The sequence below is a fragment of the Salvelinus sp. IW2-2015 genome, unplaced genomic scaffold (assembly GCF_002910315.2).
Source record: "Salvelinus sp. IW2-2015 unplaced genomic scaffold, ASM291031v2 Un_scaffold629, whole genome shotgun sequence".
Lineage (NCBI taxonomy): Eukaryota > Metazoa > Chordata > Actinopteri > Salmoniformes > Salmonidae > Salvelinus > Salvelinus sp. IW2-2015.
In genome coordinates this window covers 151,090-173,572 of record NW_019942585.1, presented here as the reverse complement: position 1 = coordinate 173,572, position 22,483 = coordinate 151,090, and the positions used below count along the sequence as shown (strand labels likewise).

Here is a 22,483-nt window from a genome sequence, read left to right as displayed (position 1 = left end):
AACATAATTGCCGAAGGGTTTTCTAATGATTAGCCTTTTAAAATGATAAACTTGGATTAGTTAACACAACTTGCCATTGGAACCCAGGAGTGATGGTTGCTGATAATGGGCCTCTAGTTTTCCATTAAAAAAACTTAATCAGACATTTCCAGCTACAATAGTCATTTACATTGTCTACACTGTATTTCTGATCAATTTGATGTTATTTTAATGGACGAAAAATGTGATTTAATTTCAAAAACAAGGACATTTAAGTTGCCCCAAACTTTATCTGCAACTGACTAAATATCTGACATTATATCAACATATTTTTCATACTTTGACTAGAAATTAAAGTTACTGCAGATCATTATTTGTAAACAGGACACTTTTTTTGAAAAGGTGTCATCTTCCAAACCAATCAGTAACCAGTACAGGACACAAACTGTACTGGTGGAGTTCAGGTCAGCCATGTTGGTCAGGGAGTTGGCCAACTATGGGTTGACAGTGCTACGATAAGAGTGTACCACAGTATGAGACATAATACCCATAAAACCTAGCGCTCAAACAGGGAAAGGGTTCCTATTGTTTTTCCACCATTCATTTTTCCCCAGAGGATTTTAGAAACACTTAAAATAAGGGCTGTTGTGTAGGCTTATCCTGGCGTGACATTATGCTAACCGTGTAAATCTCTCTAGGACAAGGTGGCTTATTATACACTAACATGCTGGATTACAGTGTTCATTTTGTGCATGATCAGTGCTAGCAGGGGTCCTTGGCGTAGGGACATCCCATTGAAGTTAACATGTTCAATGGTTCGGTAAGGGTTATGGTAAAGGGAAGAGGAGTGGATAGAATAGGGACGTCCCAAGGATCCCAGATAGCACTGATCATTTGTGCATACACAGTAACTTAGATTAGGAAGTGTGACTAAGGACCCACACTTAAGTTGATATATTCTTTACTATTCCTGTAAACATAGTTGTTTAATTGAATAGAACTCCAGTATTCAAATCAGAAGACTAGGAGAGTGTTCGTAAGCGGAACGAAAAGTACAAACACGTTGAGGATAAATGGTATTTCAGTGTGTCGAATTAGGTGGTCAGAGTAGACAAACATTGCTCACGATAAGGTAAAAATGTACTAGATACATCATACCATCAGACCAGTAAGAAAATTCATCAAAAACATAATTTCACCACAAACATACTCAACGAATCAATTTTTTATTGACAAAGATCACCAAGCACAGATGGGATATTGATGTAGCGGCTTCAGTATATACCTTTAAAAACCCCTCAAGTTGAATGTCCCAGTTGCAGTTGGCGCCTAAGGGGAGCAGTAGCGACCATAGAACAGAATGCTCTCGGTGTTGTTGTGGCTGATGAAGAAAAGAAAGGGGTGGTCGGCAACAAATGTGGGGGTCCTCAAGGCACAGCGCATCCCCACGATGGCGGCCACGGCGGCCGCCGCCTCTGTGCCCTCCTCGTTGACTTCCACGAAGGCCTTGTGCACCACCTCGGACAGCTCCAAGTCGTTGCTGGGCGACATGCCCGAGAAGTCGCCCTTGGAGAGGTCGAAGGCGTCCGTCATGCCCATGCTGATCAGCAAGTCCTTCAGGTCAAGGGTCTCCTCCAGCTTGAACTTAGGCAGGCCCACCTGAACCTCCACCGCTTCCATCATGTCAGGCCTGGTCCACTCCACCATTTTCTCATAGGTRAGCTGCTTCTCCAGCTGTGTTTGGGGGGTGGGAAACAGTCATGACTGACACTTCTAAAAATATGAAAATGACACTGTTTTCGGTTTGAGCTAACCCTCTAATTACCACAACGCAGTTATAAACGCAGGTATTTGCCGTGCAGTTAACTGTGTATTGTATAGGCCACAAACCCCATGTTGCTGACAGAGTAAACAAGTCCTACCTTCTCCAGACCAGTGATGTGGTCCTCCATGTCGCTGGGGAGCATGATGAACATGCTCAGTTCGTTCCCCTCGTATTGCAGACACAGGATCTGGCAGTTGACCTCAGGGATGAAGGTTAGGGGGAACTTGGCCATCTGATGCATCATTTTCACTGGCTTACTCACATTCTGGATCCAATGAAAGGAGGTGTAATTTGTGACTACACAATCATTTCACGAGGGTGGCAAAAGTTACTCATTGATTGTCATGAAAGTGAAGCAAGCTACACATGTTCCTGACACATTGTTAGTGGACTGAGTTTTTAAATCAAGGGAGGGATGGATGACCAATCTGACTACAGTAACAGTTGTATAAGAAAGGTGTCCTGGCCTCCCGAGTGGCGCAGTGCTCTAAGGCACTGCATCGCAATCCCAGGCTGTGTCACAGCCGACCGTGACCGGGAGACACATGAGGCGGCGCACAATTGGCCSAGCGTCGTCTGGGTTAGGCTGGCAGGGATTTCCTTGTCCCATCGCGCTCTAGTGACTCCTTGTGGCAGGCCGGGAGACTGCAAGCTCACCAGTTGAACGGTTTCTCCAGCGACACAGTGGTGCGGCTGGCTTCCGGGTTAAGCGAGCAGCGTGTCAAGAAGTAGTGCGGCCGCACGGCTCCCGAGTCCGTACGAGAGTTGCAGCGATGGGGACAAGACTACCAATTGGATATCACGAATTTGGGGGTGGGGGGGAATGTAGTGCCCCCKAAAAAACTAAATTGCAGTTTGGTGCAGTTAAGGCTCTTTTCCCTTAGAAGCGTTACTCTAAAGACTCATGATGAATGATCACCAGGGGTGTACATACATGTTCAATGCGTAGACAGTAGAATAGGTTCTTTCTGTCAGGCTGGTTGGTACCTTGTTCAGCTTGAACATGGCATTGCTGGTGCTGGCCTCCTTGAACTTCTTAAACCAGTTGCCTTTGAAGTAGATGGCGTTCACCAACACCAGTCTGGTCAGGTGGTCGACAACCCCCTCCGGCAACAGGTCCTTTATTTTCTCTACAAAAATACAGAGACTAGAGGTGAGAATTACATTATTACTTTCTTCTTCTACACCTTTGTTACAAACAGCAGATACGTCAAGGACACCTAATGGAAGAAATCATTTAAATCTCAATCTAGTGGTCCCTTAAAGGTTTTTACACCGAATGAGAATATTTATCATTAAACATTTCAGTGAATAATATCATGAATATTGTGGGAAAAAAAATAGAGAGTTAATGCTATTGTGCCCATGGAGACAACAGCTTTTGGCCTCTATTCACCAGAGGTCTGCTTCTCCACCCAGGCATTGATGTACTTTCTGGAAGTCTCCCCATTGGTCTTGAAGTCCACAGCCTCCAGCTCAGCATCGTAGTGCTTCTTGGTGTCGCCGAGGAAAGTCTGTCACATTCACCACAGACACAAGAGACTAAGACAGGATATTGACTAACTTTATAAACCACTTAGTACATAAAAGAGTRTAGTCTACAATGGACTAGACTATGTACAGTTAGTCATAGAATGTATAGGACATCCTGGAAATTGCTAATGTGATGTATCTCTTTGTATAATGACTTTCTAATACAGTCATTGGGGTCAATTCAGAAAGGAAAATCTAATTTSAGATGCACGCTTAGTCCACTCACTGTACATTGTGGACGTTACCTCAACAAACTGGTAAGACTGTTCTCCGTACAGGCGATTGGCCAGGCTCAGTGAGTATGGGGCTCCCTGCAGGTTCAGGTCATGAATGAGTTTGCCGAAGCCAACATGGATGTCACCCGTAGCTTTGTTGAAGCACATCGTCTATTGACAAAATAGGAAAAAAACATTTACATGTCCCCAATGTCACATTGTGGTTGCAACTTCCTGTGACATCCATTTGTCATTTAGACAAGTCCAGATTACGTTCATGTTGCTGACCTATTACAAAATTATTGGTTTGTGACCAGAAATTCCTGTTTATATTTCCTTAACAATTATGAAAAAATAAATAACACGTTGAAACCTTAGGAGAGAAAATAAGCTAGTATTCCCTCCAGTCCCAAATGCTGCTACTGCGCAAATAAAATTGTATTTGTCACATGCGCCAAATACTACAGGAGTAGACCTTAGTGAAACGCTTACTTACATGCCCATAATCAACAATGCAGTTAGGATTTTTTTGTGTGAAGAGCAGCAGTAAAATAACAATAGCGAGGCTATATACAGGAGCTGCTGCTACATTTGTGTATTTTATGTATGGGGCTAATATCCCATAAATAAACCACAGAACACCTACAGTAGTAGCTTGTTCCCAGCAGGGGAACACGCTACTAGACACTAATGTACTAGACACTAATGTACTTGTCCTCTTCCTCAGTTGTGCACCGGGGCCTTCCACTCCTCTTTCTATTCTGGTTAGAGCCAGTTTGTGCTGTTCTGTGGAGGGAGTAGTACACAGAGTTCTATGAGATCTTCAGTTTTGACAATTTCTCACATGGAATAGCCTTAATTTTTTAGAACAAGAATAGACTGACGAGTTTCATTTGAACGGTCTTTCTTTCTGGCCATTTTGAGCCTGTAAACCAACACACAATTGCTGATGCGCCAGATACTCAACAAGTCTAAAGGACAGTTTTGTTGCTTCTTTCAAATTAGAACATATTTCAGCTGTGTTAACATAATTGCAAAAGTACTTTCTAATGATCAATTATCCTTCTAAAATAATAAACTTGGCTAATAAAATTAGCTAACACAGCATGCCATTGGAACACAGGAGTGATGGTTGCTGATAACAGGCATCTGCACACCTATATAGATAGTCATTAACAACATCTACACTGTATTTCTGATCAATTTGATGTTATTTTAAGGGACAAAAAGCAATTCTCAAAAACAAGGACATTTAAGTGACAAATATATTTCTCATTCAACTATAGCTACATTGTCCTAATTAGCACAAACTTGACTGGTACTGTATATATATTTTGTTGTTGCCATTTAGCAGAAGCTTTAACCCAAAGTGATGTACATGTTTTGTGTGCATACATTTTGTGTAGTTGTCCATGGTAAACGAACCCACAGTCCTGGCGTTACAAGGGCCATGCTCTACCAACTGAGTCATACAGGATAGCTATGGTTTCACAGTGTGTCATATCGATGGAACTCGTAAAAATGGGTCACACTGACTCACCTCTGACATCTGAGTAGCAGTGTTGCCCCTGGCACCCAGAAAAACCATGGCCAGCGCAGCTGAGATGCTGAGAGGGGAGTACAAAACATTGCCCGTTTTGTTCTTCTCTGTGATCTTCTTGAACAACGCAAGGGCGAAGTTAGTACTGGCTACAGACACGGCTGCCATTGTAACTGGTGGGAGAGGAAGGCAGGCAGAACTTGGAAAGAAAAGTTAAAAATGTTAGTATCAGTGAAACAGAACCGTCAATGAATGGGAAGCAATTATCCATCTAATGCCGATGCTAAATACAAAGTACGGGGAAAAAAACGAAACCAGAAAACAGCTAGCTAACGTTACACCTAAATGATAAAATGTCCTGTCTGATGTTACATTTATGCTGTTCTCCTGATTTTGGAGKTATGGCAACGCGTGGCAAAATGTTTGGTCACGTCCAGGTAGCCAAGCAGATATCAATAGTTATGTTAAGTAAATCGGCAAGTTATTCACCAATAAACAAGACAAAAAGTCGTCATTAATCGTAACTTCAACGGAAAGTTGTCAAAATCAACAGCATAAACATTCCTAAAATATGTTCAGTACCGTCACCAGTTGATTGGGAAAATATTATATTGCAGCTACTCACCAAAGACTAGCTATTTGTGAATGTCAGGTAGCCCTTTTCCAGACAGGTGGCTTTCAACAGACACGTTTCAGGGAACCATCTATAAAACAATTAACTGCAGACACACACCGTGGCCTGTCAAAGTGCTCTTTTCAATTATTTTCAGCTGACTACTACGGCAAGCCAACTGGATAATACGAATGTACAGTACTATGAAGTAAAAACTACATCCAAGCAGTGTATGGCCTAATTATACACAGAGTGAAATAAACAAAAATAATGTATCATTTTGTATTTATTGCTGTTAATTCCAGGAAAACAGATCAACAATTTGCATAAAAACCCAATTCGTTTTAGAAATATATTTGACCTTTCCAGTACAATAACATTTACATAAAGAATACAGTAAACATACAGCTGAAGGTAACAGTGAGTGTACCCCATACAGTACAGCCTGGCAGGTTCATATGRACAATTGTCCTCCAAGCTCACATGGTTCTTCAATCATCCATACACTTCTGTAGTGTCCACATGTTTTCTTTCCCTGTGTTCGTCACATGTCCACACCGTTTTTCAATCAAATTCCAAGTTTGCATCAACATTTTAAGTAACTGCAAGAAATATCTGCTTCCATCAAATCAAGAGATTTAGAGATCCTCACCAGTTTGGGGGGGGGGMGGGGGGGMGGGSAGCTTTTTAATCATGTTTGTGTTTGGAAAACAGTACTAAGTGTGGCTATTAATGAAAATTGACAAAACTTATCATATCAACAAGCGAGTGTGTACTCCGTATGCGCAAGTGTAATATATACATGCACATCTTTTACAACTTGTAGACCCCAAATCTTAAGACAGACATGAAAGAGTTCTAAATCATTGAGAATTCTCTCAAGTGATATGTCTGAGAAGGCAGGTATTGACTTTAAGGTCTGAAAAGGCACTTGCCCATCGGGGCAAGTCAAGAGTATTTTGTTTTGGTTTGCCCCGAAGATTATGATCACTTGCCCCCAAAAATGTAAATTAGCTAGTTACAGGCAGAAGTACCATATATCTCCTGCCTTTCACCTACACATACGGGAGGAATCAAACAGATGTATTGAATTCAGTGAATCAGTGAAAAAATGACCAGAGCAGGCTAAAGTTTCCAGACTGCCATAAATTGTCTGTCTTTCACTTTAAACAATGGGGAGGACCAAGAAATATCGGGTTTTATTCTACTGAAATTCTTTGCAGTTTAGTTATTTTCACTTTTTTTTATCAATCCCTGGAAAGCTACTAATCCAGATACCCAAACACCTCCAGTCAGACACCTCCATTAGTGCTCACGCTAATCATGCTCATACTCCACATGAAACACACACAATTCGTAGTGTGTATGTGCATTTTTTTTAAATTTTGTTGGTACATTTACCAATGTACCAAACATATGCCATAGATCTCACTGCTGCCTTAAATGAAGAAGTGGGAATAAACACGAGTCTCCAGAAAAGTTACATGATATCTGCCTTYGCCACCACAGTCCTATAGAAACGGCTAAAGAAAATATAGTTGTTTTCAGAGGAGAACAGTGTTATCAATAGTAGGAGCCAAATAGTGGCCCCGAACTCTGCAGGGCAGCACAGCATTTCAAAGAGAATACTGGATGGAGGGACACCAGTGTATTGTCCAGAGCTTCACTGTTGCAATAACAACTGGCTCTAGTTCTTCTAGGACTGCTTCAGTGCACTTGAGAAACTTCAGAATTCCTGGTAGTTATAGTGCATATTGTCAAAGATTATAACTAGAAATAAACACCCAGCAGCATTGAACTTCAACATGACAGATATGATATAAAACGTTTTTACTCTGCGCTTCACATTAAATCAAGTGGCAAATGGTTAAGAAACATGTTTTCGATACTGCCAGATTCCTTACATAAAAATAAAAAAAACGAAATATGTTGTACATTCATAAACACTGCAGCAAAAACATTAAAATTACCCCAGTTTTTTTTTTTTTTTTTTACATTAACTTTTTTTTTTGTACTTATCTTTTGTAGCTGTACAGTTAAACAATACAAATCCTTGTCAAATAACAGTAAGGAGGCATAAATATACCGCTGTAAAAACCAAGTATAGGAAACTCTCATCGAGATCACGTAGGATCCCCATGTATTCAGAGAATAAAATAATTTCCCCAGCTCACACACTCTAGGATACGTGGTGTCATTTTCCCAAGCTCCCACACTCTAATAGACGTGGTGTCATTTTCCCAAGCTCCCACACTCGAATATAAAAAATAAGTTAGTGAACATGAGCTGCTTGCTGTCTTGTGCCAGTTTTCAGTGCAAAATACCAAAAGCCTCTAAGGGATCAGGGGGGGGGGGGGGGGGGGGTTGCGTCTCTATGGAAACAAGACAGCTTCACTCTCAGCTGTGACGGGGACGTAGAGGATGTCTCCGCCACAAGTACTCAGGACCCTCCTCACACACGCTCTTTAAAAAGGTCAAACCAACAATGACAATAACTGAAAAACATCAGAGTGAAACCCTCTTGAAACGGAGGGTTCTCTCGGACCGCTCGTGACAAGGAACAAGATGGCGGAACGAAAAGACGTGTTCAGCTAGCGTTGTCTAGTCCTTCGGAAGAGTGGGAGGTGGCGTACTTCAGCCGAAAGCTGCCTGAAAAACAGAGAGGGGACGGCGTCAGTGGAACAAAGAAAACAATACAAAATGGGAGGATTAAAATAACCTCAGAAAAACTAAGCAAAAAGACAAGGAACCACTGAGATGCCCAAAATGCACCTGAGCGGTTGGGATTTTTCTTTTCATTTTTAACTGCTAAGAGAGAGTTTTGAAAGAAAAACGTCCACAGATCTCCTCAGATGAGAGAGAGCCCTTAACAGCAGCTCCTGGCTGTAAATAAGTCCTGCCAATGGAGGTGGCTAATAGTCTGGTTGGGGGGGGTAGGAGGTGGGGAGGGTTACTGCAAAGGWGTGCCTTCCCAAGCTTGGTCAAGGGTACCCTCTGTGTGGTTGGGTGTAGGGTTAAAAAGCCTGGTATGTGATAGAGAGTAAGAGCGGGCTGAGGGGGGGTGCTGCAGAGGGGCCGAAGGGGTCCATCTGAAGAGGCCCCTGGCCGTGGCGTTATTACCTTGCTGTGTTGAATCAACGGAGGGCTGTTTGCAGTCCTGTGCGTAGTGCCCACTGACCCCACAGTTGTAGCAGGAGACGTTGCCGTTGTTCTTGTTGACGCCGACCGCTCCTCCCAGGCCTCCCGAACCGGGCACCATACCCACGCTGGAGGGGTACATGTGCGGGTAGAAACGGTTGAATGGCGACACCATCTGTTGGAGGCTATAGCCTAGCTGGGTGCCCAGGTCAGAGTGAGGGTGGGTGTGCAACAGGGTCTGGCCAGCGTAAGGGGCGGGGGGGAAGAATGTCAGCTGGGCCTGGCCGTTACTTTGCGGGGGCGGCTGGCTGAGGTAGTTGCTGGTGCAGAGGGACGTGAACTGGAAGATAGGCGGCGCACCAAACACCTGCCGTGGCGCCATCTGGTGGGGGAAGAAAAACGATGGCGCTGTACGGCTGTTGCCGCAGCCGCCTCGGCAACCGCACGCCCCACAGCACATGGCCTGTTGCTGGTGAGTCGTCTGCTGCTGCTGCTGCTGTTGTTGTTGTTGTGGTTGCGCCTGTTGCTGGGCGACGGAGTTACTGGTGCTGTTGACGTAAGAGGTGGAGTCGGTCTGGGTTGAGCCGGGCGCTGGGCCGGGGGTGTGGGTGGGTACGGACGGGGGCACCACCGCCTGAACCTGTCCAGCTGTGGGCACTACCCCTATTCCGGCTACCCCTGTCCCCAGCGTTGCCATGATGGAGGTGGGGATGGGGGGCATGGTGTATGGAGAGGGCAGGCCTGAGGGAAGAGCCATGCCTGGGTGCTTGGCATAAGGGATGCTAGGCTCCCCTAGGGGTACAGAGGGGGTTAGGGGGTTGGCGGCAGGGTCGGGGTAGGCTGGCTGCAGAGGTGAGGCGTAGGGTGGGCCTTGGGCGATGACGCTGATGGCTCCAACCGGAGGGTGGTGGGCAGAGGAGGCGGTGACACCCTCGGAAGTGACAGTTGCCTTATGAGGGGCTGTTTTGAAGCGCTGGATTAGGGGCTGCAGGGCAGGGCTGCCAGGGGGGTGTACGCCCAGGGCTAGGGAGTCAAACCCTGGGAGTACCATGGGCACTGCAGCAGGAGCATCCCTCTGCTCTGGATCCCCTGGCACGTAAACTGGCACGGTGGTGGACATGGGCTCTCGGAGGACCAGGGGCACCTGCATGATCAGNGCAGGAGCATCCCTCTGCTCTGGATCCCCTGGCACGTAAACTGGCACGGTGGTGGACATGGGCTCTCGGAGGACCAGGGGCACCTGCATGATCAGCCRTCCGACCACCTTGTTGTCTACCAGGGCAGCTGCCACCTGGGGGGGCATGACTGGCAGAGGGGCATCGGCAGGTAGTGCCCCGCTGGGCAATATGCAGGGCAGGGGGTGCATGAAGGTGTTTGGGGGATAGTCAAGGCTGGGGGGCTCCCCGACAGGCTTGGCAGAGGCCAGGTGGTGGATGGGGGGCATGGCCCCATCTACAACCTCCTGCCAGGGGAAGAAGGCGTCCGCTGGGCCCTGGCTACTGCCCGTATCTGGGTGAGGGTGAGAGCGAGAGAGAGAGAGAGTGAGAGAATGAAAGAGAGAGCACGAGTGAGGGAGAGAATGAAAGAGAGAGCGAGAGAGAGGGATAGAGAGGGAGAGCGAGAGGGAGAGAGAGATAGAGGGAGAACAAAAAGTCTCAGTGGTGTCCCAAAAATAAGACAAGCCCAAAATCGAATCATGGTGTGTGTGTGTGTCTCACCTTTATCCTTCTCGTCCTCGCTGTCCAGGCTCTCTGGTTTGTGGTGCTGGGGGCTGGAGGCCGAGCTGTAGCTCTCAGACGAGGTTTCGCCGTATACCTCCTGACTGGAGTCTCCGTCTAGACGGTGGTCAGGACACATACAACCCAAACATTCATTCAATTAGATTTAGTTCAAATATGATTTGCAAAGCGTTGATTTACATCAAATAAACTTGAAGGCATATGCGTATGGCTAAAGACACACAGATAAGCAGATCAGATGTTGACTAAAAAGCTATGCCTTATAAACTTTGCTGTACAACATTGCTCTCTGTTGGTTGAATGGAGTTACTACAAGTAGTAAAGGCCTAAACTCACCAATGGCGAGCGTGCAAAGTGTGTATGATATATTTTAGAAAGCATTGTTTTGAATTATAATGACCCAACCGAAGTCTCTGATAATGACCCAACCGAAGTCTCTTATAACGACCCAACCGAAGTCTCTGATAACGACCCAACCGAAAGTCTCTGATAACGACCCAACCGAAGTCTCTGATAACGACCCAACCGAAGTCTCCTGAATAACGACCCAAACGAAGTCTCTTGATAACGACCCAACCGAAGCCTCTGATAATGACCCAACCGAAGTCTCTTAATAACGACCCAACCGAAGTCTCTGATAACGACCAACCGAAGCCTCTGATAACGACCCAACCGAAGCTCTGATAATGACCCATACCGAAGCCTCAATTAGATTGTGTCTCTATTTTTGGGTTAAATCGTTGGCGCTGTAGTAACACAAAATAATTTTTATATGTTATTAATCACTTTCTTCTAGCTCCTTTTAATTGGAAGAGTTAGCTAGGTTCGATTAAGACCAATTCATCCACTGATGGAAACAACATTGGAGATATGGACTATCCTGCTAGCATACAGTCCCTGCTCTGCCTGTCCGGTCCTTTCCACCCGCCTCGCTCTGCTTGTTCCGCCAAGCAATTTCTTCACAGGCTACATATTCATGAGCTGTTAGGATAGGGAAGAATATCAGGGCAAAATCTTCTCCATCGATACCCACCTTTCCCTGTCGACTGTCGCGCTCGCTGAGATGCTGGTGGCACCATGCTCCCATTTGCCAAGTATGCTTTCTTCCCCTTTTCCCTGAAGGAGGAGAGACAAAGACGAGGGTTCGTCGTCAACGATACAGGATAAATGAGGGAGGAGAAGAGGAATTGAAGCCTGTTGCTCGACAGACTAGTTGGTAATAGACCCACTTCAATTTGCTTACCGCCCCAACAGATCCACAGACGATGCAATCGCCATCACTCTGCACACTGCCCTATCCCATCTGGACAAGAGGAATACCTATGTAAGAACTCTGTTCATTGACTATAGCTCAGCATTCAACACCATAGTTCACTACAAGCTCATCATTAAGCTCGAGGCCCTTGGTCTGAACCCCGCCCTGTGCAACTGGGTCCTGGACTTCCTGACGGGCCGCCCCCAGGTGGTGAAGGTAGGAAACATCACCTCCACTCCGCTGATCCTCAACACTGGGGCCCCACAAGGGTGCGTTCTCAGGCCCCTCCTGTACTCCCTGTTCACCCATGACTTCGTGACCAAGCACGCCTCCAACTGAATCATTAAGTTTGCAGACGGCACAACAGTAGTAGGCTTGACTACCAAAGATGACGAGACAGCCTACAGGGAGGAGGTGAGGGCTCTGGGAGTGTGGTGCCTCGAAAACAACCTCTCACTCAACGTCAACAAAGCAAAGGAGATGATCGTAGACTTCAGGAAACAGCAGAGGGAGCAGCCCCCTATCTACATCGATGGGACCGCAGTGGAGAAGGTGGAAAGCTTCCAAGTTCCCCGGCGTACATATCACGGACAAACTGAAATGGTCCACCCACACAGACAGTGTGGTGAAGAATGCGCAACAGAGCCTCTTCAACCTCAGGAGGCTAAATACATTTGGCTTGTCACCTAAAACCCTCACAAATGTTTACAGATGCACAATTGAAACCGTCCTGTCAGGCTCTGTCACCGCCTGGTACGGCAACTGCAACGCCCGTAACCACAAGGTTCTCCAGAGGGTGGAGCGGTCTGCCTAACGCATTACCAGGGGCAAACTACCTGCCCTCCAGGACACCTACAGCACCCGATGTCACAGGAAGGACAAAAAGATCATCAAGGACATCAACCTCCCACTGCCTGTTCTCCCCGCTATCATTCAGAAAGGTCAGTAAAGGTGCATCAAAGCTGAGAGACTGAAAAACAGTTTCTATCTCAAGGCCATCAGACTGTTAAAGAGCCATCACTAGCACATTTGAGGCTGCTGCCTACAGGCATAGCCGAGGAATCACTGGCCACTTTAAGGAATGGGACACTAGTCACTTTAATAATGATTATATATCTGGCATTACTCATCTGATATGTATATACTGTATTCTATACTATTCTATGGTATCTTAGTCACTTACAAATGTTTACATATCTTGCATTACTCATCTCATATGTTTATACGGTTTTCTATACTATTCTACTATATCTGGGTCCGTTCCGCTCTGACATCACTCGTCCATATGTATATAGTCTTAATTAATTCCTACTTAGATTTGTCTGTATTGGGTATATGTTGTGTAATTACGCTAGTGTAATGCTAGGTCCTCTCTGTCAGGCCCTGTGGTGGGGGGGGATTGACGCTAACGGTCTTCTGTTAGCATGCTAGCTAGCATAATGCTAGGTCCTCTCTTTCAGGCCCTGTGGTGGGGGGGATTGACGCTAACGCGCTTCTGTTAGCATGCTAGCTCGCATAATGCTAGGCCTTCTCTGAGAGGCACCACTGTGCTGGTAGTGGTTTTCTGAACACAGTCACACTGTTAGCTTCTTGTGTCCGACGTTCCTCTCATACTCAATCTACAGCCAAAGACAACAAACTAATATGTCTACGAAGCAACACCTATCACAATGTAGAAACTGTACTGTCGGCTGGCTCAGTGTTGAGCCAGTATGTCTGTGTAGGGAAGTCTCTTCACTGTCAGTCAATYTGTGTCAAATGCTCTCACTGGCTTTTCTCAGTAGACCCTAGATGTACAGCAGGGGCCGTTATGTATCCAGAGTCTGATCTAGGATCAGGTCCCCATGTCCATATAATCTCATGCATTGGTATCTAAAAGGCCAAACTGATCCTAAGTCAGCACTCCAACTCTGGTACATACGGCTCCTGATTCCCTGGTGGGTTGAACATTGATATAGCCAGTGATTACCTGTCTGGTCCCAGTGGCTGCCTCATGCTGGCAGGGTGGTTGCCCCTCTTCTCACTATCCTGATGCTGTGGACCAGATAGATAGAATTAGCTGTGTGTAAAGTAGGGCTGGAGCAAAACCCTGAACACCCATTTGCTCTCTAGGAGGAAGTTACTTGACCGAATGTGCCTTTAAAACATATACTGTAGCTCCATTACACTATTTGCCAGAGCAGGAATGCCATAGAGCTGTTGCCTGTTACGTAACCCCTGTCACATGACGAGGGCCCCATGAATGAGGCATTGCTGGACTCTGACCCAGAGCTATAGCGGGAGGAGGGGGTCAAAGGGCAGAGCGCCTCACCCTGGCTAACGCTGATAGCACTCGTATTGCTGCTGAGCTGGACTTGACTTTGGAGCACAAACACACACACACAAACATACACTAACACATGCACGCACACACACACACACACGCTCACACATAGGTACTCTCCCCAACATATTTGTACAGTAAAGCTAAAACATTTAATTTGGCTATATACTCCAGCATTTTGGATTTGAGATACAATGTGTTATATGAGGTGACAGTACAGAATGTCAACTTACGTATGTAAATACAAGGGTATTCACATACATACACTATATATACAGCAGTACGTAGACACCCCTTCAAATTTGTGGATTCGGCTATTTCAGCCACACCCGTTGCTGACAGGTGTATAAAATCGAACACACAACCATGCAATCTCCATAGACAAACATTGTCAGTAGAATGGCCTTACTGAAGAGCTCAGAGATTTTCAACGTGGCACCATCATAGGATGCCACCTTTCTAACAAGCCAGTTTGTCAAATTTCTGCCCTGCTAGAGCTGCCCCGGTCGACTGTAAGTTCTGTTATTGTGAAATGGAAACGTCTAGGAGCAACAACAGTTCAGCCGAGTACTGAAGCGCATGGCGCGTAAAAATCGGCTGTCCTCGTCTGCCTCTGGAAGCAACGTCAGCACAATATCTGTTCGTCAGGAGCTTCAGGAAATGGGTTTCCATGTACAATGCCAAGCGTCGGCTGGAGTGGCGTAAAGCTCGCTGCTATTGGACTCTGGAGTAGTGGAAACGTGTTCTCTGGAGTGATGAATCACGCTTCACCATCTGGCAGCCCAACAGACAAATCTGAGTTTGGCAGATGCCAGGAGAACGCTACCTGCCCGAATGCATAGTGCCAACTGTAAAGTTTGGTGGAGGAGGAATAATGGTCTGGGGCTCTTATTTATGGTTCCAGTGAAGGGAAATCTTAACGCTACAGCATACAATGACATTCTAGACAATTCTATGCTTCCAACTTTGTGGCAACAGTTTGGGGAAGGCCCTTTCCTGTTTCAGCATGACAATTCCCCCGTTGCACAAAGTGAGGTCTAATCGCCCAACATCAGTGCCGACCTAACTAATTCTCCTGCGGGTGAATGGAAGCCCCCAGATAGCCCCGCAACAATGTTCCAACACACACACACACACAACCACACACACACAAAGACCACACACACACACACACACACACACACACACCACACCACACACACCACACACACCACACACCACACAACACACACAACCACACAACACCACACACCCACACACACACACACAACAACAACACACACACAACACAACACACACACACACAACACAGATAACTGCAGTATGTTGCTTATACAGAGCATCAGCCCTAATTTGGTCACTGAAACACACATGCTACAGGGGAGGAGTGGAGGCCATCCATCTTAAAATAGGACATGTCTGCCTGGTCTAAATGAACTCTTTCTCAGTCTATATAACCCACGGCTATGGCGCCATTTTAAAAGTCAAAAACTAAAAACAACCAATCAAAATGCCTGTTCATACATTGAACATGATACAAGACTATCTGAAAATAATAAACATTTGTTGAATTAATTAACATTAACTGTAAATTCTTTGTATTTGTGAGAATTAGGCTGTATCTGAAATGGCACCCTACTTCCTGTAAAGAACCTCCTTTGAGAATAGGTTGGTATCTGAAATGGCACCTACTTCCTGTACAGAACCTCCCTTGAGAATTAGGTTGTATCTGCAATGGCACCCTACTTCCTGTACGGAACCTCCTTTGGCCACTGGTCAACAGTAGTTAGTAGTTAGTTGACCAGGGCCTATAAAGGGAATCGTTCTCCCTTCCCTATAAAGGGAATCGTTCCCTTCCCTATAAAGGGATCGTTCCCTTCCCTATAAAGGGAATCGTTCCTTTCCTATAAAGGGAATCGGGTGCCATTTGGGATGTAGCATGCTAGCTAGATATGCTAGGTCCTCTCTCACCTGCTCTTGGGCCTGCCCCCAGAGGCCTCCTGGTCGGGTTGAAGCGTGCAGGTCTTCCTCCCCAGTCAGGCAGGCTGTTTGTGCTTCGAGCTGTGTGACCCCTTCCGAATGCTCTCGCCCTGGGAACTTTTGGCATCGGAAATGCTGGGGGGGGGGGGGGGGGGAAGGGAGGGGGGAATATAAGAATCATTTCAGTTTTTCATCAGAAAACAAATATATGGTGTATATCTGCACTGGAGGGAGGGGGGGGGGTACTCACTTGAAGAAGGAGTACTCCTAACCACAGATCTAGGATCAGGCTACTCTATCCCCATTCCAAACCACAATCATCAGGTAGTTTCTGGACGTAGTGAATTAGGAGCAACTTCTACCTTCTAGCGTTGGGTTCAATCCCTTTTCAATCCCAGTCAATGCAGGAAGTACAATGGAATTTCAAATTTCAAATTCTCTTCAATGCTTTTCAATGAGGAAAATTGGGAAATATAAATGTTATTTACTTTCTGAATTGACCGGCATTTAAAATGGGATTGATCCTGCCACTACTACGGTGCGGGACAAGAGGGTGCCTACCTAAGGCAGGGGCTATTGCTGACATGTTTCTTCCGGTGTCCCTGAAACGTACGGATCCAAATCTGAAAGGTAGAGACATTCAACATCTGGAGTCATTTAAGGGTGAATTCCCATTTCTAGTTGACAGTGAGAACCAAGCAATAGCCGCCACCTTCATATATAATCAACATTTCTCACAGGTCAGCATTCACCATCAGGCGTTCTGTTGGCAATACTATGAGCTCTGGATAAACAGTCGTAAGACTATAGCAGACCAGAGCAATTCAAGTGGGACGAAACGTGACAATGGGCTTTAATTAGAGATATGCTACATCTGTTATAGGATATATAGGGTTGAGTATATCAACACTCAACCATATTGGTGGTTCACGTTCAGCCTGAAAGTGAACTGCTACACCGATCATTGGAGAATTTATCAACAGTCACAACTGCCGGATTAGTAATGCGATTAGGGCCACACTGTTCATAACACAGGGCACCACATATTCCACAACAGAGTAAAGCAATCCATAGAGTATGTTAATCATCACCGGGTAAGGCACCACAATCGAGAGCAACCAAACATCTGCGAAACAGTCAATCACACCACACCCGACAACAGCACACACAGCAAGCACACACACACACACACACACACAACTGAGCCATCTATCAACCTGAAGCAGCCACCCATATCCACACACACACACACCAACACACACACACACACACACACACACACACACAACATAATGTAGAGTGGGTAACGAACAACAATCAACAAAACCACACACACCACACCATTATGTCAGTATTACACACAACAAACACACACACACCACACACAACACACACACACACACACACACGACAACACAACCATAAGCACACAAGCACACACACACAACACACATGCACACACACCAGCCACCACACACATTCTACACACACACACTACAATGTATGTGATTCCTGCTTACAAGCTAAAATTAAAGTAGGTACCACCAGTGACTCGGTCTATAAAAAAAGTGGTCAGATGAAGCAGATGCTAAACTACAGGACTGTTTTGATAACACAGACTGGAATATGTTCCGGGATTCTTCCGATGGCATTGAGGAATACACCACATCAGTCACTGGCTTTATCAATAAGTACATCGATGACGTCGTCCCCATAGTGACTGTACGTACATACCCCAACCAGAAGCCATGGATTACAGGCAACATTCGCACTGAGCTAAAGGGTAGAGCTGCCGCTTTCAAGGTGCGGGACTCTAACCTGGAAGCTTATAAGAAATCCTGCTATGCCCTCCGACGAACCATCAAACAGGCATCAATACAGCGTCAATACAGGGCTAAGATTGAATCGTACTACACCGGTTCCGACACTCATCTTATGTGGCAGGGCTTGCAAACTATTACAGACTACAAAGGGAAGCACAGTCGCGAGCTGCCCAGTGACACGAGCCTACCAGACGAGCTAAATAATTTCTATGCTCGCTTTGAGGCAAGCAACACTGAGGCATGCATGAGAGCATCAGCTGTTCCGGACGACTGTGTGATTACGCTCTCCGTAGCCGACGTGAGTAAGACCTTTAAACAGGTCAACATTCACAAGGCTGCGGGGCCAGATGGATTACCAGGACATGTGCTCCGGGCATGTGCTGACCAACTGGCAGGTGTCTTCACTGACATTTTCAACATGTCCCTGATTGAGTCTGTAATACCAACATGTTTCAAGCAGACCACCATAGTCCCTGTGCCCAAGAACACGAAGACAACCTGCCTAAATGACTACAGACCCGTAGCACTGACGTCCGTAGCCATGAAGTGCTTTGAAAGGTTGGTCATTGCTCACATCAACACCATTATCCAAGAAACCCTAAACGCACTCCAATTTGCATACCGCCCAAACAGATCCACAGATGATGCAATCTCTATTGCACTCCACACTGCCCTTTCCCACCTGGACAAAAGGAACACCTATGTGAGAATGCTATTCATTGACTACAGCTCAGCATTCAACACCATAGTACCCTCAAAGCTCATCACTAAGCTAAGGATCCTGGCCGAGCATGCCCCCATTCTCATCAACGGGGCTGTAGTGGAGCAGGTTGAGAGCTTCAAGTTCCTTGGTGTCCACAMCACCAACAAACTAGAATGGTCCAAACACACCAAGACAGTCGTGAAGAGGGCACYACAAAGCCTATTCCCCCTCAGGAAACTAAAAAGATTTGGCATGGGTCCTCAGATCCTCAAAAGGTTCTACAGCTGCAACATCGAGAGCATCCTGACTGGTTGCATCACTGCATGGTATTTGCTCGGCCTCTGACCGCAAGGCACTACAGAGGGTAGTGCGTACGGCCCAGTACATCACTGGGGCCAAGCTTCCTGCCATCCAGGACCTCTACAACAGGCGGTGTCAGAGGAAGGCCCTAAAAATTGTCAAAGACCCCAGCCACCCCAGTCATAGACTGTTCTCTCTACTACCACATGGCAAGCGGTACCAGAGTGCCAAGTCTAGGACAAAAAGGCTTCTCAACAGTTTTTACCCCCAAGCCATAAAGCTCCTGAACAGGTAATCCAAATGGCTACCCCGGACTATTTGCCGTTGTGTGCCCCCCCCCCCCCAACCCCCCTTTTACACTGCTGCTACTCTCTGTTTATCATATATGATTAGTCACTTTAACTTTACGTTCACGGACATTCTACCTCAATTGGCCCGACCAACCAGTGCCCCCGCACATTGGCTAACCGGGCTATTTGCATTGTGTCCCGCCACCCACCACCCGCCAACCCCTCTTTTACGCTACTGCTACTCTCTGTTTATCATCAATGCATAGTCAGTTTAACTTCTTATGGCTGGGGGACACAATATTGAGTAGCTTGGATGAATAAGGTGCCCAGAGTAAACTGCCTGCTACTAAGGCCCAGTTGCTAATATATGCATATTATTAGATTTAGATAGAAAACACTCTGAAGTTTCTAAAACTGTTTGAATGATGTCTGTGAGTATAACAGAACTCATATGGCAGGTAAAAACCTGAGAAAGAATCCAACCAGGAAGTGGGAAATCTGAGGTTTGTAGGTTTTCAACTCATCGCCTATCGAATATACAGTGGGATATTGGTCATATTGCACTTCCTAAGGCTTCCACTAGATGTCAACAGTCTTTAGAACCTTGTTTGATGCTTCTACTGTGAGGGAGGGGGGAATTTTTTTATTTTTTATTTTTATTTCATTTTTATTTCACTTTTATTTAACCAGGTAGGCTAGTTGAGAACAAGTTCTCATTTGCAACTGCGACCTGGCCAAGATAAAGCATAGCAGTGTGAACAGACAACAACACAGAGTTACACATGGAGTAAACAATAAACAAGTCAATAACATAGTAGGAAGAAAAAAAATGAGGGCTCTTTGAGTCATGGGTCTGGCAGAGTGCCATGAGCTGACCAGGCGCGTTCACGTGAGAGAGTTAGCTTGCGTTCCATTCTGAAGACAAAGGAATTCTCTGGTTGGAACATTATTGAAGATTTATGTTAAAAAGATCCTAAAGATTGATTTTATACTTTGTTTGACATGTAATATGACTTTTCATCTGAACTTTCACATGGACTTGCCCGCGCGTCATGAGTTTGGATTGTGTACTGAACGCGCAAATAAAAAGGAGGTATTTGGACATAAATGATGGACTTTATGGAACAAAGTTCCACATTTATTGTGGAACTGGGATTCCTGGAAGTGCATTCTGATGAACATAGTGACCATGTTGGGGAATGGAGTAGGGTGGACTTTGTTGGGAGGTAAGCATGCTGGAATGAGTAGTGGACTGTGTTGGGAGGGTAACCATGTTGGAATGAGTAGGGTGGACTGTGTTGTTGGGCGGGGTAACCATGTTGGAATGAGTAGGGAGTAGTAGGTGGACTGTGTTGGGGGGTGACCATGTTGGAATGAGTAGGGTGGACTGTGTTGGGGGGTACCATGTTGGAATGAGTAGGGTGGACTGTGTTGGGGTAACCATGTTGGAATGAGTAGTGAGGGTGACTGTGTTTGGGTAACCATGTTGGGAATGAGTAGGAGAGTAAGGTGGACTGTGTTGTGGGGTGACCATGTTTTGATGAGTAGGGAGTAAGGGTGACTGTGTTGGGGGTGACCATGTTGGAGAATGAGTAGGGAGTAAGTGGACTGTGTTGGGGGGTGACCATGTTGGAATGAGTAGGAGTAAGGTTAGGCTGTTTGGGGAGGTGAACCGGAATTGGGTGGGGGGGGTACTTACACACAACTTTCCTCTTGGCTGGATGCCTCAGAACCGTCCTCCTTGAAGGGCTTCCCGAGGGCTGCAGGGTTACCTGAGAGAGGCACAGACACAGACTGTGTTTGAGAGCATCAAAACATTGATGCACATGGGTAAATTGTGCAGACTGATCTACAAATAATATGGAGCAGTTATGATGACCGCAAGGTGATTTGTAGTCTCGACTTTCCTTTGAAGTCGGCTGCTAATGTCGAACTGTGCCCTTAACTGCGCCAATCTAATTCCACCTCCAAAATACCCCATAATGACCTGCCCAGAGGAAAAACTGCTTTTGGTGTCAGGTGAACTAGTGTAATGACGCACCAAGTCAGACAGGTAGGGAAAGTCGCGGTAGAGAAAAAAGTCGGGATAGGAAAAGTCGGGTAGGAAAGTCGCGGTAGGAAAAGTCGAGGTAGGGAAAGTCGAACGGTGGAGGTAGGGGAAACACTGCTGTTAACCACGTGAGGGCACACCTGATCTGACCTGTGTCCCTCTGGGAGATGGTGTGACCCTCTCCTTCAACACCTGGCCCTTTGATCACTCAGCACCCTCCCAGGGAACCCACAGGGGAGGACAGGGCTCAGGGAGGAGGGACAGGGCTCAGGGAGAAGACAGGGCTCAGGGAGGGACGGCCAGGGAGAGGGGACAGGGCTCAGCGGAGGAAGGAGACAGGGCTCAGGGAGGAAGACAGGGACTCAGGGAGATAGGGCTCAGGGAGGAGAGGACAGGGCTCAGGGAGGATAGTTGCTCAGGAGAGAAGACAGGGCTCAGGGAGGAGGACAGGGCTCAGGGAGGATAGGGGCTCAGGAGGAAGACAGGGCTCAGGAGGAGGACAGCGCTCAGGGAGGAGGACAGGGCTCAGGGAGGAAGACAGGGCTCAGGGAGGAGGACAGGGCTCAGGTGGAAGGTGTTGGACACACAAGCCCCCAGGTTGTCTGCCCTCGGCTGTCACCCTCCACCGTCACCTGTCTCTCAGGAGGTAGGGCTGTCACCTGTCTTCAGGTAGGCTGTCACCTGTCTCTCAGGTAGGGCTGCCACCTGTCTCTCAGGTAGGGCTAGCGCAAACAGTTGAGGTGTGTCTGTCTGTGTCTTAAATGGGACCCTATTCCATAATAGTGCACTACTTCTAACCAGAGCCCATAGGGAAAAGGGTGCCATTTAGGAGGGAGCCTGATGTCAGATGGTTTCAGTAGGAACACAGTAGGGAGTGTAAGTATTGGCAAGAAAGCAGCATTGACAAGTCAGTTTGATGTCTCTGAGTTCCCACGCTGTTCATGATGCATCTCATGTATGCCTTATAAACAGTTGGTTTTTCCCATGATGCATCACGATTTGTATCCCTTATAAACAGTGGTTTCCCATGATGCATCACGATGTATCCTTTATAACAGTGGTTTCCCATGATGCATCAGATGTATCCCTTATAAACAGTGGTTTCCCGATGGTCATCACGATGTATCCTCTTTAAACAGTGGTTTCCATGACTGCATCCATGATTTGTATCCCTATT

General features: G+C 46.3%; 1 protein-coding gene and 1 pseudogene across 1 annotated transcript; both read right to left on the bottom strand.

The window, feature by feature from the left end:
* Positions 1-1,189: 1,189 nt before the first annotated feature.
* On the bottom strand, positions 1,190-5,822 carry LOC112068631 (leukocyte elastase inhibitor-like). The gene is made up of 7 exons (XM_024135811.2): positions 5,718-5,822; positions 5,093-5,291; positions 3,583-3,723; positions 3,201-3,318; positions 2,792-2,934; positions 1,902-2,069; positions 1,190-1,713 (listed from the first exon to the last, which is right to left on the bottom strand). The coding sequence occupies exons 2-7, from the start codon at positions 5,258-5,260 to the stop codon at positions 1,309-1,311; spliced, it is 1,143 nt and encodes a 380-aa protein (XP_023991579.1). The 5' UTR covers positions 5,261-5,291; positions 5,718-5,822; the 3' UTR covers positions 1,190-1,308.
* Positions 5,823-5,973: 151 nt separating this feature from the next.
* LOC112068639 (zinc finger CCHC domain-containing protein 2-like) overlaps positions 5,974-22,483 on the bottom strand; it is a 127,696-nt pseudogene continuing 111,186 nt past the window's right edge.